This window comes from Prosopis cineraria, unplaced genomic scaffold (assembly GCF_029017545.1).
Source record: "Prosopis cineraria cultivar Desert tree isolate PC_DT_omini unplaced genomic scaffold, ASM2901754v1 PC14, whole genome shotgun sequence".
NCBI lineage: Eukaryota > Viridiplantae > Streptophyta > Magnoliopsida > Fabales > Fabaceae > Prosopis > Prosopis cineraria.
Window position 1 is genome coordinate 12,112,721 of NW_026555345.1, and position 17,948 is coordinate 12,130,668.

General features: G+C 33.9%; 1 protein-coding gene across 1 annotated transcript; it reads left to right on the forward strand.

Annotated features, from left to right (window-relative positions):
- Nucleotides 1-926: 926 nt before the first annotated feature.
- On the forward strand, nucleotides 927-16,863 carry LOC129292913 (galacturonokinase). The gene is made up of 15 exons (XM_054930613.1): nucleotides 927-1,241; nucleotides 1,930-2,043; nucleotides 2,275-2,346; nucleotides 3,796-3,839; nucleotides 4,171-4,321; nucleotides 5,076-5,141; nucleotides 6,732-6,811; nucleotides 10,787-10,886; nucleotides 13,094-13,257; nucleotides 13,578-13,618; nucleotides 13,710-13,738; nucleotides 15,025-15,094; nucleotides 15,167-15,256; nucleotides 16,362-16,602; nucleotides 16,727-16,863. Exons 1-15 carry the CDS (start codon nucleotides 1,209-1,211, stop codon nucleotides 16,737-16,739), a joined length of 1,308 nt encoding a protein of 435 aa, XP_054786588.1. The 5' UTR covers nucleotides 927-1,208; the 3' UTR covers nucleotides 16,740-16,863.
- Nucleotides 16,864-17,948: the final 1,085 nt, after the last annotated feature.

Sequence of the window (17,948 nt, forward strand, 5' to 3'; positions counted from 1 at the left end):
ATTTTAGATTTCTTCCCCACAATTCAACTGATTTTGTTGAACATCAGACAGTGACCATTCACTTTTTCATAAAAAAAGGTCAAATAACTTATTAATAATTCTAAAGATATTCATTTTACAAATAAGATTGGCCATAATATTTGAATTATCTGAACCGGTAATATGGATAGTGTTTGATGTGAATGACTAAAATTCAAAATTTGTTGATCGCCAAAAAAAAAAAATTCAGACTTTCTATTTTTTTTTTGATGACAGAATTAAATATAAACTTTCCTGATTTACTCAGTTCAATCGTTACATATTTTAGGTAACTTGTATATTATCATTTCTCACTGTAATTTGAAACCTTATCATGTGAAATGGTTATTATCAATGATAATTTTACAGGTATTTTAGAAATTCCATTCCATCACTTGGTATTTTAAGGAATTAACATGTGATATTATCATTTTGTGTTTAAATTAATTTGAACCCCCATTACTTGAAATGTTATTACCAATAGTGGCCTCAATTATATCTTGTAAATATTTTTGATATATTTATTTAATATGATTATATATTTTAATATTTCAAGACTCAAACTTAAAATCTTATAATAAACTAATTTACTTTTTTCAATCAGTTGAACCCGCTCCCGGGACATGCACTTTATTTTTAAATATAAAATAAAAACTTTATATTGCTCAATAACGAAATCAAATTAAGTTAAAAATATTTCTTAGAAATCATTGTAAAATTACATCAAATTAAACTAAATTAATATCCACACACCGCTCATTATTAGTCATTACACGATCTGTCTCAGTCGAGAAGAGTTTATTTATTTTTATATTTCTATATATATATATATATATATATATATATATTACCTTCGTTGGATTTGGATGAGCTCATAAGACGCCAAATTATTTAGCTCCACATAAACGTACAAATAGACTTATTATACACAGATAATGACTGGATCATGGAAGCTGGTACAAACAATGTCAATTTACATTTCAACCGATTTTACCGCTAAACCAAGCATTCCTGTTGTTTGATCTCTTTCAGACTATACTGCATCGTGTCTGTGTCTCTGAGATGGATTTTCTAATGTCTAGTCTCTGACGTTTGAAGAACAAAATCCTCCCTTGCATTGCGCGGTGGAAGAAGCTGCAGTTAGCACCAGCAATCACCCTATCGATCGCCATTCAAGCATTTTTAGAAAAATGGCAGGGTTCTCTTGGCCATCTGAAGATGAGGTACACGTGATCTGCAGCGAGCAGCAATCCTAATACATTGCGATTTCTTTTCTAGCTCTGTATACCGTAATTTTTTTTTTTTGGGCTATTTCCGACATTCTCTGGCGTTTATAGGTTCTTTCTTTTCGTTAATGTAAGTGCTGTTTTAGATTGATTTTTGTGGGTGCATTGCATGCTTAAAATATGTGTAGATTTTGGACTGAGTTTCTTGTATTTTTGAATCTTGCTCTGAAAAGCGAGAATTTGCATTGGTGCTGTTTTAGATGAACAATGACAGAATTATATAGTGCTGTTGAACAGTGACCCGAATGAGATTGGCTGGCAATGAGCATGATGATCAATGACAGAATCATATTGTGCTGTTAAATAATATTCAATATAATTACGGGGATCAGTTTAAGTAATCCGATGCGGATGCACTATGGAGTTCTCTGTCGATCTTAGAACAGTGCTCTTTTTGAAGTGAATTCAGTATTAGTATAGTTCTTCAGGTTATCTGGAACAAATCAAGGAATAGAATGTCGTCAATCGGTCAATGGAAGAAGAAATTGTCCGTAAAACTTAGGAAACAAAAATCGAGGTCTTAAATTGGAAGTTGAAGTTGAGGAAGCATTTCTTTCTAATGGTCATTTGTCCTTGTTGTATTTCTCATCACACTATCACTGATTCACCCTTATGTAACTTACAGTTAAATGGAATCAGAAAGATAGTTTCGGGAATGGCTGGGGTAGATAAAGTGAAAGTTCGAGTTGTGGTATCTCCTTATCGAATTTGCCCTTTGGGGGCACACATTGATCATCAGGTACTATAATTTACTTTTTCAGTTATGTTAGTGAGAATGAAACTCAATGACTGATGGACAACTTCTGATGTTGATGTATAAATGTGCTATAGCACTAAATGGATATGTTACACCTGTTGAATCTCTACGCCATCTTTCTTATGTTGCCTCATCTCACCCAATATAATTAGACTTAACCATGAAACTTGAGATATGACAAAGTTCTCTTACACTTTCCTTTGGTATTGGCAGGGGGGGACTGTTTCAGCTATGACAATCAACAAGGGAATACTTTTGGGGTTTACACCTTCTGGAAGTAGTGAGGTAAATTTTGACACTGTTCTCAACTAACAAGCTTACATAGCTTAAGGAAGCATGTGGGAATCTCCTTCGTTTGTTTGACTAACTTGGATGCATTAAATTATTAGCAGAAGGAATGAAACTAAGATTAATGGAAAACTGACTGATTTTTTGTATCAAAAGTGCAAACTGAGAAGACAGTGGAAGAGAGAACCTCTGTAGAAATGGTTATCTGTGGGTGATGAGCATGATAAAATAAATTTTATATGTTTACATAATCAGACTCTTGTTCTTAGCATCGCTTCCTCTGATTGTTTCTGCTTTGCCTCCCAACTTTTCTTGTTGTGTCATTCCATAGTTATCTACTCAAAACTTCAAATGTTCAGTTTTACCTTTTTGTTTTCACTTAATTCCCTTTGTGGAAAATCTGTTCTATGTACAAAATTCGCACACGTCCATGAATGATATTTCAAGGCATTGAATTTAGAAATTAGTGAAAAACTGAGAGTCTACCACTTGTAATTTTTCCATGATGTTTAGCAATTGAATCTTTTATGCTGCAGAATAGGTGCAAGGTTGTTGCACATTCTTACTCTGCTTTTGGGCATTCTATTCCCAGGGCTGGTCCTGGTTAGCTTTGGTCATGAATAATTAAATAATCCAATGAACTTGGATATAGTGCAGTTGAGTATGATCTGAATTCTAGGCATTGTTCCAATATGCTAACTATAAGTTTTAAGGATTTTAAACATTAACTGATCTGGGCGGAAGTCTGAAAGTATAAAGCCAGGGAAGTCAGTAAGATTGACTGAAGACATGAAATGACGTAGGATGACAGACAAAGATTGAAAGCATGCAAAAGCTGATTTGGGTCTAGTCTTATAGAAGAAAACTATGGCTGAAAAAGAAATCAAATTAGTGATTAGTTATGGAATTAGAAGGACTAATTGCAAAAAACCTTTATAACATAACTCAATGACAAGTAAGAAGCACACTCAAGGGGATGGAAATGACACCATAACAATCTAAAGTTTTTGGGTGTCAAACTGTCAATTAATCATTCAAATTGTGTCTTATTTGTATGGCACCAGTAATATTGCTTCTTAAAATGTCTATACTCCGAGAATCTTGTGGTTCCCTGTTTAGTATATATCATGATGAGTTAGATATTCTACTACCTTTTCTATTTGTTTGCTGGTCCTTTGACCTTTCAGTTCCTATTGCTTATAGTTACAGATGATCTCTTCGTCTTTCTTAGTGTTCTCGATACGTATTCTGCTATAAGCAATAGGAACTGAAGGGTCACAGGACCAGTATTGTTTTGTTTTATCTTTATATTTTTTACAAAAAAAAAAAATGGTCATTCAAACTACTTGAATTTTTAACATATATGCTAAGTTAATTGAAATGTCTATATTCTTATTTTTAATTATGTTTATCCATTTGATGTACAATCTCTATATTTTCTTGTAGGTTGTAATTCGGTCAGGACAGTTTCGAGGAGAAGTTAAGTTCAGGTGTGTGGTCTGTATTCATAAGGCTTCATATCTTCCTAATTTCTTTTCTTTCTTTCTTTTTTTAGTATTTTATAATGGTCATAATTTTCTTACTGCACTTAAAGCTTAATTAGTCTGGTGGCTGGTAAATTGAAACTTGACTTGCCATCATCATTTATATCGCCAGATGTTGTATTCAGTGACTGCTACTAGAGACTGTTATATTGATTCAATTGCACCGCCAGTATTGGGCTATTCTGATTTTCTTACAGTGCTGTTCTTTTCTCCAATATCCTTATTACCACTATATAATTATTGCAATGTTGCGTTTTAAAGTGATTTTTATATGCAGAGTTGATGAGATTCAGAAGCCAAGACGATCTATTCAGAATGATAATGTGAATCAGGGAAGGGATTACTCTCGGCAAGAAGAATGTGAATGGGGGCGTTATGCTAGAGGAGCTGTATATGCACTACAGAGTAGGGGAAACAATCTTTCCCAGGTTAGAAAATATGCTTTGGTGGTGTACATTGTAGTTCATCATTTAATTGTGTCACTTTACTATGCATTTGTGTATGCTGTTATTACATAAATACCATCATCATTGCTTGACTCATTTGGATAATGATGGGATAAGACAACACTTTCCTTTGGATTTGACGGTTCTGCTGTTTAGGTTCATGTAAGTTGTAAAAATTAATTAAATAGAGGAATAATTATGCCTAAGTTTACTTTGGCTTCACGTTTTCATGAGGAAGAATATAAAATGTATCCATCAGTATAATGTTGAGAAGTCTAAACTTATTTAGTTTGTAGAGCATGATTATTTTTTTCTCTAAGTTGTCTTCTCTTTTAAATGATAGCAAATAGTTATCATAATTGGAACAATTTTATGCAGTGAGCATCAGGATAATGATTGCTTCCTTTATGTTCAATGTTTCAATTTCAATGATGTTCATTGTACTTTGATCAATACTAATGTTCTATAGGCTTTGGGAGCTTAAGAAGTTCCATTGAGTTGTTATGTGTACCGAAGTTTGGGCAGCATTTGATCCTTAGCATCTATGAGGAATGATGGAATATAACAATTAACTTGATCATATTCGGCACTGGTTCCCAGATCATTGACTAGAGGATTATTTCCTTCTTATGATGCATTCCTGGATTCTGTCATCCAGATAACTGTGTGCTTACATTATTTCCACATTACAAAATGTATTTTCTAATTACTCACGCACAAATGTTAATTTTTGCAGGGTATTATAGGATACTTATGTGGTTCTGACGGTTTAGACAGTTCAGGATTAAGCTCTTCTGCTGCTGTGAGATTTCTTTTGCCGTATACTATTTTTTCTTTCTCTGGTCCTTAATATGTGAAACACCTTATCTCTGGGTCCTGTAATGAAAATCAAATTGAAGTTCATGATATGAGGATTAAGTTTGGCTTCTTGAGCAAGATCCATAATACCCCCACTCAGTTCATTTACTTTTCTCTTCCCCCCATTTTTCAAAAGTTCAGGACTTCATTGAAGTAAGTTTGAGAATAATTGGTCTTATTCATATTATTTACATCTGAATAACCAAATATATGTCGGAATTCTGATTGTTTGGTTATAATGTCCATAACAGAAAGGATAACATCCAAAAATATTGAAGTACGATTAACTTATCCTAATGATATTTTAACTAACTAATAAAGGCCTATCATAAAACCAAATAAGATTCTAAGGATAACCTGCTAAAGTACATTTACATAACTAATACTGATCCTCAAACTAAGAGTTTGATGTTCATCAAATCCAGCTTGGAGCCTAGCTCTTCAAATTTAGTTCTTGGCGCTGCCTTGGTTAATAAGTAAACCACTTGCAAGTTCATAGAAATGTAATAGACTTCCATCAAACCTGAATCAATCTTCTTCTTAGTGAAGTTATGATTGATCTCAACGTGCCTTGAGGAATACAAGAGAGTTCCATCGGATCTGAATCAATCTCAACATGCCTTGAAGATTCTTAATGAAGTTTTGAATGTGATTGATCTCAACATGCTTTATTCTATCACCATATTTTGCAAGATTAGTCATGACCAAGTTGTAATGTCCTTCAATGGGCTTTTCAAATGAAATTAATTATCCAAGAACTTAGGCACTTATTTATATAGAAATCCACTCTATTATTCATTTCAAATCCCATTACAGCCATACCCATTTCTTTATATACTTCTAGGGTACTCATAATGGCTATTAACTACCTTCACAACCGCATATAGCTACTCTAATGGCTCCTAAGTATTGATTTCATAACAAACTCTGTGAATCTGTATTCCTTCACAACATGAAACTCAGCTTCTAAATGCTTCTTGCCACAATTGTCTGCCTCTTGCTTCTCAAATCCTTGGAATATGTTAAACCATGATCAAGCAAAGGTTTGAAGGAATAGAATTTATTGCTTTAACATCATTAAATTAAGATTATGCAGGTGTTAAAGAATGGTAATTCATTTGTTATAAACTTATTAGCTAGAAGTTTTATCTTCCAATAATTCCTAACAGTCATGGTCTTACCAATAAAAGTCCATATCTTGTTGCTTATTTTTAAAACTGTGGCAGTTTCCATTAAATGAAATTTATTCCTATAGTTCAATTACTTTCTTGAGAAGATTGAGGAAGAAGGAACTTAACGATAATAAACAAAAAAAACTCACAAGTGTAAATTCTCTAAGTGTTTATACGAATCTTGTATCCAATTGTTGAATTTGTGGCAGTCTTATTTGATATGACTTTTCTTGCGTTAGAATTGATTTGACTGTAAGCTACTGACCTTTTGTTTAGTTTCCTTTCTGGAAACTGATTTTTCTGGTCTTCCTTTTAACCCTATAATTTCCAAGAATTTCTTTTATTATTGCATTGCTTAACAGGTTGGAGTAGCTTACCTCTTGGCTATGGAGCATGCAAATAATCTATCAATATCTCCTAAAGAAAATATTGATTATGATCGGTAAGTTTCTCCAAGATGGATGCGTGTAAGGTTGAGTATTTCTTTTCAAGGAAGGGGCTAACTTGCAGTAACAAATGTCATGCTGTCACATGCTTTGAAGTTGGTAACTTCTCAAGTGTTACAATCACAGTTTAAATGTTTTCATTAGAAGCAAGTAGTGCTAGAAAACATTGTGAACTTGTGATAGTTTAAAAGTGGTATGTAACTACGATTTTCTATCTGATAAATGGAAATGATGGTTTGAGACAGAGAAAAGCTCAACTTAGTTCTTTTTAGAGTTTTCATAACAGAATCAAGTGTTTGACTGTCCCCCCCACCAAGAGTCTCTTGATGAACAGTTTTCACATCTATGTCTACATTTGAACATGTATGTTTTATCCATAATTGTTTGATAAGTAAAAATTTCTCACTATTATTATATGCCGGATTGCAAAGCAGAGGCAGGATGTGACATTGGCAGTACATTTAATAATTTATAATTTGTACTGAAGTAAAATGGTGCATATTAAAGAGATACAGAAAGCTAAAGTCTATCTTCAGCAAGTTTGTGCAGTCTATTGCTGTGCTTTGAGTTAATAATTAGAAACGTTTAAATTGAACATGCATACTCTTCCCTTGAGTATATATCATACTAGAATTACTTGGTGTTAGGATGGCTAGTCACCCAAAAGAAAGTGAGTTGGGTGTTAAATAATTTTTTTCAAATAAGAAATAAGCAGATTACAAAGTCAATAAATAGTAAACAGAGTTTTTAGAAATTTATGGCAAAAACCAAATGCAAGAGAAAGAAAGAAAGATCATCACAAAAAAAAAAAAAAATTTATCTTGGTTTGGCCTTATAAACCACTTAGTATACGTCTAGTCTCTAGGATTCCACTTTAGATTTTTCACTTATTTTTCAAAGTTAAAATGGGTTGTTGCTGCCACTATAACAACTTGACTCACCTAGAGTCACAAATTTTTCTGGTTTGTTCTCCTTACACAGGAGCAGCCTAAACCCACTCAAAGACCCCTTGTCTTTAGACTCTAAGTATACTCTCTAAGAGAAAGGAAGAAATTTGAAGCCTTAAACTCTCAACAGAGTGGATGTTGTAGATGAAGTTCTCGAGAGAGAAAGATGAGCAAGTAGGCATGAATTCAATGTATCAAAATGTTGGTAGCTGATGGGTACTTAAGTGGGATAGGTAACCCTACCCTAAAAGCTAACTGTTGAGGTAGGAGAACCAATCTGCTTAAATATTCCATTGAGCATCCTATACTATTCAATGTGGGACTTGTTATCCCATACTACCTAGTTTCCATCAATTGGCCTTTTATGGAAAGGTGATGTCTTGGCGGTTGCACATAGCACTTCATTTGGCCTCCTGCCGATTAGCACCCTCTATGAGTAGCCCCTTTTGGATCCGCTGATAGCCTAGCTCTGGTTCCAAGTTGATGGAACTAAGTACTCTTATGGATATAATTTCACTACATTAGTTAGTTACAGCCTCCTTAATAGGAATTGGAAAGGGAAAATGGATGAGAGACTTGTCTTAGAGCAAACTGTGAAAATAACCAAAAAAACAAAGGGGAAATAGGGTAGAAAAATAGAAATGCTTCCTTGACTTTCAAGAGGTTAGGAGCTCTCCTAGCACAACATTTTCTGATTGCTTGCCTCCTCCTCAGGCACGTTGTGGGAATATTGAACATTTACTTTATAGCATTTATTAGTAGTTGTTAGAGTTTATCAGTCTTTATTAATATTTGTTAGCCTTTTCTCCTGGTGTACATATATATTGTTGTATCTGAGCATGAATGAATACAGAAGTATTTTTCTCCCCTAAAATTCCACATTGCATCATAGCAAACAGGTCCAAAATACCATTAGGGTTTTAGTGGTTTATGGATCCCGTGAGGCCTTCTCTGCAAAAAACTAGGGTTGGGATGCTTGCGTTGTGAGACCTTTGTAGGTCTCACTGCCCTCCTATGTGTGTTCATGAGGTCTTGATTTGTAGAACCCTAGAAGGCTATGAGGAATGGGGGTACGTGTGGCCCATACACACCACCTTAAGCTCTAACACCAAAATTGCTTAGATGGTGCATGGCTACTCCATTTAGGTTGCAGCACCTCTATCCAATGATGGTATGGTTTTCTCGGCGAGATCCTAGTCTTTCCGTATTTGGGTGCTCTTTTCTTGCCATCCATGAGCCTTTATAATGTCCCTCAGGCTCTGTTTGAAGCTTTCTAGAGTGCAGTAGGGTTGTGGCTACTAACTCTTGTCTCTTATATGAGTTTTTACTCATGTGAAGTGCTCATATTAGCTCTATGGTTACTGTTATGTCTTATGCCTAATGTGGCCAGATCTAGGTGACCTACTGCATTAGTGGCATGGCAAGGAACCTTTCTTCAGGCTTTAACGAACATCTGAAATTGTGGTAGTTTGGATTGTTGATTTGGGAGCTTCCAATCATATGACTTATCGTTATAAATTGTTTGACACACTCCTTGTGCTAGGAATGTTAAAATGAAGATTGCGGATGGTTCCTTAGCACCTATTGCAGGAATAGAAAGTATCCATCTCTCGAATTCTTAAATACTCCATTGAGCACCCCATACTACTCAGTGTGAGACTTGGTATCCCATATTACCAAGTCTCCATCAATTGGCCCCTTATGGAAAGTTGACGTTCTGGCAACTACACTCCATGGCACTCAGCCTCCTTTCGGTTAGAGCTTTTCATGAGTAGCCTTCTTTGGAATTGTTGACAACCTGGCTCTAATACCAAGTTGATGGAGCTAAGTAGTTTTACTTATATAACTTCACTATATTAGTTAGTTAGAGCCTCTTCAATGGGGATTGGAAGAGGAAAATGAATTAGAGAACTAACTAAGAGCAGATACAGTGAAGATAGCTGAAAAACAAAGGGGAAGTAGAGCAGAAAAACAAAAATGCTTCCCTGACTTTCTAGAGGTTGCACACCATTGTCTGATTGCTTGCCTTCTCCTTAGGCACGCATCCCTGAATAACTGTCTCTTTGTCACCCTTAGAGTTATTGAACCTTGGGCTTTTTGTGGTACCCTTTCACAGCCCCTCACTAGTGTTATTGGTGTTAGTAGTGGTTTGGGCTGTCTCCTCTCATAAACGTGGCCCAAAAGTGCTGGTCTCATAAGTAGCTCAAGCACAATAAACTTGTAACATTCGTAGAGTTAAGGAGGCTCTTATACATGGATTTTTTTGGAGGCATAGCTGTTAGAAACAATTTCACATCAGTTCACTTTTTAAAAAGCCATTCAAAAGTAGCATTAAATGTGTCTGACATGTGTAAGTCGACTTATGGAACTCTATAATTGGACTTCTCCAAGTATCCTTTGGGATTTTTCGTATATCGGAACCATGATAGCCTACTTCCCTATGGTTGTAAGTCAACTTCCAACTTTCCAGACAGCATTAAAATTGAAGCACATGGGTAAGTCAACTTGCATCTATGTGGAATTTGACTTCCAAGGTTATAAAGCCTAAACCCAGCTTGTGAGTCAAGTTGCATCACATGAGTAAAGTCTCCTTGCTCATCAGATCTCTTCACATAAGATTCCAAGATCTAAACATTTGAGGAGAAACTTGTACACCAAAGTTCTTCAAGGCAATCCTTTGTTCCATTGATTGGATTAACATAATACCTGCTAAACAATGTTGTAAGAGTTTTGTTGTCATCAAAACTAATAACTCTAATAGTTGGACCCATGGTGTATTACGACCTTGTCAGATTTTGTTACTAATATCTAGCTAATTTAGAAGCATGGGTCCCATTGTAATGAAATTTTTTCTTCCTTCCTTGAGAGGCCTTCTGCAACATATTTCTATCAATTCACCTCTGTGTGGTAATTTGGAGCCTGAGTCTTTCAATTTTGATGTTCCATTTTCTAATTGACTTGTTTGTTTTCATTTTGATTGTCAGGTGATATCAAAGTTTCTAAATGTTGTCTTGTTAATTATAGGTTGATTGAGAATGAATATTTGGGGCTGAAGAATGGTATAATGGACCAGTCAGCAATTTTACTCTCAAGCCATGGTTGCTTGATGTTCATGAATTGCAAGGTAATGTATGGATATGAATATATTGTCATTGAAATTTTCCATTGTAGAAATTCAAGGTTCAATTTTTTTCTTTGAACTCATTTTATTTGATTGAAGCCACATTACATTCATAGATGATAAAAGGAGAGCTTACTCCTATTTGAACTGAAAGAAAGCTCTCAAAAATAAGATAGCTCTATCGTAATGTAAGCATAACACTCAGACTAATCTTATTGTAACTCAAAAACAAATAGGCCTTAATTAAAACCATATAAATAAAATAACTAAAAACAACTATAGAGAGGCTTTGACTATCATTGTTGCTGCACAGCACCATTTCAAAACCTTTCGAGCAGTACCAGAGAGACAGGATTCTATCCATCATGACTTGAGGATTGCATTCGTGATCCTTAGACGACTTAGAGGGATCATTTCTCACAATGTATTCTCTAAATATTCAGGAACTTTGTCCAGCTCTTTTACTCTTCATCCTACTTAATGCTAATTGATCTTCTTACCAAAAAAAAAAAAAAAACTAAAAACAACTATAGTAAAATAAATTTATAATAACATTAAATCTCTAAAACTCCCCTCAAATTGGTCATTCCCAGCTTGGAGCTATTTTTCTAGCATTACCAATTGTCGTCTTTGTGTCCAGGTCTTGTTCAGCATATATATATATATATACATCTATTTTCTGCTGATACCATTGTCTTCTATTATAATTAGGTTGTGAGCACCATGTAGAAATTCTGGTTTTTTCTTTTAATCTACTTTATTAGATTCAAGCCACATTATAAGTGAAATGTGAATACTCCACCAAAAGCTAGCTATTGAGGTGGAACAATCAATCCTCTTAAATATCCCATTGAGCATCCCATGCTACTTAATGTAGGACTTAGGCATCTCATATTACCTAAGCTCCCATCTATCACGCCTCTTGTGGAGCTGACATGTTGACGGTACATTCTGCAACATTTCACTTGATGAAACTTCAGTTGATTTCCCATGCTAGTCAAAACCCTCCATAAGTATTCCTTTCTAGAGTCATTGATCACCAGGCTCTTGTACAAATTGATGTGTATTGTTAAGATCCCTTACAATTGCTTCCAGTACATGTCACAAATAAATTACTTCAAGTTACAAATGCACATTGTAATTCATATATGCACGTAGTGACATAGACTATTGAGGCACTCTCGCTACAAAACACTAAACTACAAAAATGGATGATATTGTGGAGAGAAATTATTCAAATGCATGATTTTATTCATACGAACAATGGTATGTATACACTGTTTTGATATTATTGTTATGTGGCAAAGTAGGTGATATAATTACTATTTGTAGGATATAAGCATGCTAGTAGAAAGTAAATGGTTGTATAGGGTAGGCTATGTATTCATAGGTAATAATTAGCTAGGTAAATTCTTTGTTTATAAATACCCTTTCCTCAAATAAAATAATATAACATATTGAACCCTATTATTCTACAACACTCACTCATAATGGCTCATCAATACACAAGTAATACACAAATCCCTACAATTATGCTATCACTATAAAGGAGATCACATATCTGCACAGTAAATGAAATAATATCTTTTATGATTCTAACACTTTTCTACCATGTTTGAGATCCATTCAGTCTGCAAATCAAGTTAAGTATTGGCATTTGGCTGTACTCAGTACTTAAATCTGATTTATCCCATTAACGTTTGATGGCATTTTTAGCTGAATGCAATTCTACTGCTAATTCATTCTAGCATGATCATGTGATATTCCTCCCTCACTGCCATAATCACACCTGTAAGCACTACACAGATGAATTTTTTTCTCCCTCTTCTTGCAGATAACATTGTATTTCCCCATTTACCCCTTTATTGTGGGCTGAATCAGTTAAATCCAGTTCCCTCTGCTTTCTACCTTTTCGAGCATAAGTATCAATGGATCTAGACCCATCAATATCACATGTCATTTCGTAATTTTTTTTTTAAAATAAGTCTTCAAATTATTTTGTTGAGTTATATTTTAAATTTTTGTTAACTAGACAGCATGTAAATGCTAATCTTTGAGCATTGTTCCCATCTATTTATTTTTGGCTTGAAATTTGGAATAATAAGAATCAGAGCATCAATTACCTGAATTTCTCAAGAAATACATACGGTACTTGTTCCTGTTACTATTAGCATTGTGGGGTTTCACATTGTGGTGTTTGGCATTTGCAGACCAAAGAACACACACTTGTACACTTACCTGAGGCTAATTCTGAACCCCATAAAGCAATCAAAATATTGCTGGCACTTTCAGGGCTGAAGGAAGCTTTAACTAACAACCCTGGATATAATAGGCGAGTTACAGAGTGTCAGGAGGCTGCCAGAATTCTTCTTCGGTGGGCATTTTGTTGTCATTTTTAAAGAGTAAATTATTTTTTCTCTTTATACATTTTTTTGAAATAATTGCAGCTTTGTGCTTTTATTTTCAACTTTGTTAATATATGTATATATTTAACTTAAACCCACAAAAATTCTGAAATTTCCAAAAGTTATGCAAGTTCTCATCTTAACGAGGAAAATTGCACCCAGGCATTTCTCTCTGTTTTTTTTTTAAATTGGGGTGTTGAGTCCGTGGCAAAATAGTTAATGCAGAGTTTGATTATGTTTATTCATATTCAATACTCAATGTAACATTTTTTTTTAACTCATTTTCCAGAGCATCTGGAAATAATGAAGCTGAGACCATCCTATCTAACGGTCAGTATTATGATTAGTGTTTCTTGTGTTTGAACTAGTGACAAATTGTTATTTGATCTGAGCTATTCTCTCTCTCTACTCCTTTGAACAGTTAAACCAGAAGTTTATGAAGCTCACAAGGTACCAACATTAATCCTATGGCCTTTCCTTTAATTAAACATAATTTTGCAACTTCTGGGTTGGCTGTGTGATAGACTGCTTTAGATGATGTCCTCATTTGTGTTTGATATGCTTGAAATGTTGGCTGAATTGTTTTGTGTCATGGGATTGAACTTTTTAATATTGTGAGTACATAAAAGTAACACTTTAATGTCATCTAAAGCAATACTTCAATGTCATGTGAAGAAAACCGTGGGAGGAGTCTGAAACTGAGATGCATAGTGAACAAAATAGTTTGCATTTGGTGACTTGTATATAATTGTGCTATCAAATTTTTTCAAGTTAGAGGAAAATACATGACTTGTTATTAATATGCTGACGTTATTATTGTCATTAGCCAAATTATCTGCACAAATTTGTCAAAAGTTTCAAAATTTTGTTTTTAAATCATTTTAAGGATGTTTATTTATTTATGGTTTCTGTGAAAATTTTACGGGGAGGGCTTGCTGTAATGAATACACATCTTCTAGAACTTCGTAGTGTTAATGATGTTTATGCTGGTCCAAGTGTTGATCCAGCCATGAGGCTTTAAAAAAGGGTATGGAGCAAGAAACAAATAATCTGGCGCTAGTGGATCACATGTAAAATTGAATAAAATTTTGGACCAGAAGAATGGCTTTACATAAAAAGGTAATAAAAGGGGATAGGTAGTACTAAGTAATTATAACAAAGATATAATGAACACGGATAGGTAGTACTAAGTAATTATAACAAAGATATAATGAACACTGCATAATTTTTTTTCTCACTCCCTATCCCACACTTCTCTCTCGCTGGTACCAAATGTGCCCTGATGGAGGTTGTGGGAGAGCAATGAAGGAGAAAGTAACGGCAATGGGACAATCTAGAGACCAAGGGTGATGGTAGAATCATTTTGATTCGTTTTCCTTGGGAAGACTCCAGCCTTTTGAGAAATCATTTTGAGATGATTGATCTTTCTCCTTTGACTTGTCATTGTGTTATGTCCTGTTGTTGCATTCTCCTATTGTCGTGATAATTTCTATCAATCGCAAAGCTTACAGCTCCCTTGGTCCCCGTATCTGCCATTTTGAATGTTTTGTGCATGCTATCCTCTTGGCTAAAATTGGTTGAAGTTACCTACGGCAAGAACTTTATTTTTGACTAGGTTATATTACTTTCTAGGTTATTTAATAATGTTCAATACTTCATTTGTACAAATCATACATCAAAATGAAACTATTTATTGTTTATATGTAAATTAGTAGGTCTGGTCTTTCTTTGTGCAGGGAAAATTAGAACAAAATTTAGCCAAAAGAGCGGAGCATTATTTCTCAGAAAATATGCGTGTAATGAAAGGTACAATCTGTTTACTTTTCATGTTTATTTTCTCTCTGCTCAACCTAATTTGATGAATGTTTGTTGAACCAGGACGAGAAGCTTGGGCGCTGGGAAAAGTAGAAGATTTTGGAAAGCTCATTTCAGCTTCCGGTCTGAGTTCCATTAAAAATTATGAATGCGGTATAGCTTTTAACCTCAAATTGTCTCTCGGGAAATTTATTGGCTTGCAGTCCTGACAACCAAAGAGTGGTGGGAAAGAAAATTTTTTAAACAGTTCGCAAGCATTACTTGGTTGCGCATCTTTATAATACAAGCTTAAAACAAGTAAAAATATTGTCTTTTACTTGCGTGGACTTGAAACAAAATAGCTGGAGTTTGAAAACTTTTTTTAAAAACTATTTGATAACCAGTATTGGTAACTAATCCAAGTTCAAATATTGTCAGACTCCAAATGAGGGGCAGCTTTCCTTTTGTGTGTGTGTGTGTGTGTGTTTACATCTTCAAGATTCAGACTCAATTTAAAGGGTATCAAGTTCCTTCTACTCAACTCAACTATTGTTGGAGGAGTCTGAAAATTCCTTTCTCCATCACATAAACTTTCATTTAGTTGAGTAATTTCCTTTAGCATAATATTTAGTTTCACCTATGCTTTTTTTTTTTAAAAAAAAAATTTGGATTGGTCTTCTTGGAATAATGCTTTCTCTTATGACTTATACTTTCCACTTCTTAACTTGTTGATGCTTAACACTTAAGCAATTGGCCACCTCAGTGCCATTTTCTAGTTCCAGAATAAGTTTCCTCTGTTGCTTTCCTACAACTTTCTGTTGAGGGATGACATGGCATAGCTTGTTGTACTAATTTGAGGCTCTCAAGACATTACTATTTTAAGTGATTGCCTATGTTTGTTGCATAATACTCCCTCCAATTCTTATTACAGGGCACCTTCTAAAAGATTTTTTTTAGTCCTTAATATAAGACACTTGATAAGATATTAATTATATTTGTCCAATATTACCCTTGTTTAAAATCATTAACCGTGAGAGAGAATGTAATGTGAATTTGAAAATTTTCATTTAAATAGGGGTAGGATTGAAAATTTATTCTATTTTCAGACAAAGTTATTGAATTAACCATCTCCTACTCATTCCGATGAGGCAGTCAAAAATGCCTTATAATAGGGATTTGAGGAAATATATTATTAGCTTTCTTCCCGTACAACGCACTCCTATGCATGAATTACAAATATAGTTATGGATAATAATGTTAAATGTTATGACAACCCTAGGTGCTGAACCACTGATTCAACTGTATGAGATTCTTTTGAAGGCTCCTGGAGTCCTGGGAGCACGCTTCAGTGGAGCTGGGTTTAGAGGGTGTTGTATTGCATTAGTGAAGGCTGACAGTGCAGCTGAAGCTGCATCATATGTCAGATCAGAATATATGAAGGTCCAGCCTGAGTTAGCAAGCTGCATAAATGAAGAAACAGCAGTTTTAATATGCGAATCCGGTGATTGTGCTCGTATAATGTAGGAAGCAATTTTGTATTCATTTTTCAGCTATCATTCTTTTGTGATGATGGCAATGACATCCAATGATCTCATTCTTTGTATCTTCATCTATTTGCTTCTTCATTCCTTTTTTGAGAAGCAGGTCTCCTTTTTGACACGTGGAAACTTGTTGCGAAATACTTGAAGGCTATGTTTGGATGCATGAGGATTTGAATTTAGATTTAAATTTGAAATAATTTTTCCATTTGGATATATAATAGCATGTGTATTTGGATGTAATCTTAAAAGTAGCATCATCATGATGATCATTATCATCTTTAATGTCAATAATTTTTGAGTGAGTTGGCTTTTTAGTGGCAATATCAAGGCATTCTTTTTTTATTTAGGCTAGGGTTTCTTTTATTTTTTTTAAAATAATTTTACTTTTGCTTTTCATATTTGAATTCTCTCCCTCCTCATTTATTAAATACTGATAAATTTTTTTATAAAAAATATACAAACAAGCTTAAAGGAGCTTGAATTGGGCTAGCTCTTGGTACTAGAGGGTCAACTTGTTCAAGTCTGATTAAGCATCGACTCATCCAAAATGCAAGTCTAGTTCGATAAGTTCAGCACATTTCTCGACCGTAATAAAAAGCAATGATATAATTTTTCAAAGATCATTTTGACATTGACTTTAATAAAGAAAATATCCTTTCCTTCTCAATTCATAAGATTATTTTATACAAAATTATATATATTAATAAAATTTATTAAATATACTTTACAATTTTATTTTTTTAAAGCAAAAAGATAAATTTTTAAAAATAATCTTCATTTGATAACTTTAATAAAAGAGAAAAAGTTTTAAAAAAATATGATAAGAAGGAATGAGTAATATTATATATATATCTATATAATAAAATTTTAATTTTATCAAATTAAATTATCTTATATTTTGATATACCCACTTAGCTTCTTTATGCTTGGTTTGGACTTTGGTATGTTTTAAAAAAGTAAAAGTGAAATTCAAAAATTAGGTTGTTTGACATGACAAAATTCATTTTCATTTAGAACTCGTTTTCAAATCAAATTTGATAAAATTGGAATCTTTGGATATGGCCATGTGATTGAAATGATTGGAATCAAAAAGTTTTGGAGAATAGTAACTTACGGCCACGTTTGGTATGAACGATTTTTTATGAAATAAGAATAGGAATGGGAATGAAAATAAAAATAAGGATAGGAATGATGATAGAATAACTTCAAAAAATATGCTTAATATGATTGAATTTTTCAATAAAATCATACTTTTACACTAGGGGCGAGCACATATCCCGCAACTCATTAGACCTCTCCATATCTTATGCGAACGGGCGAGCTAA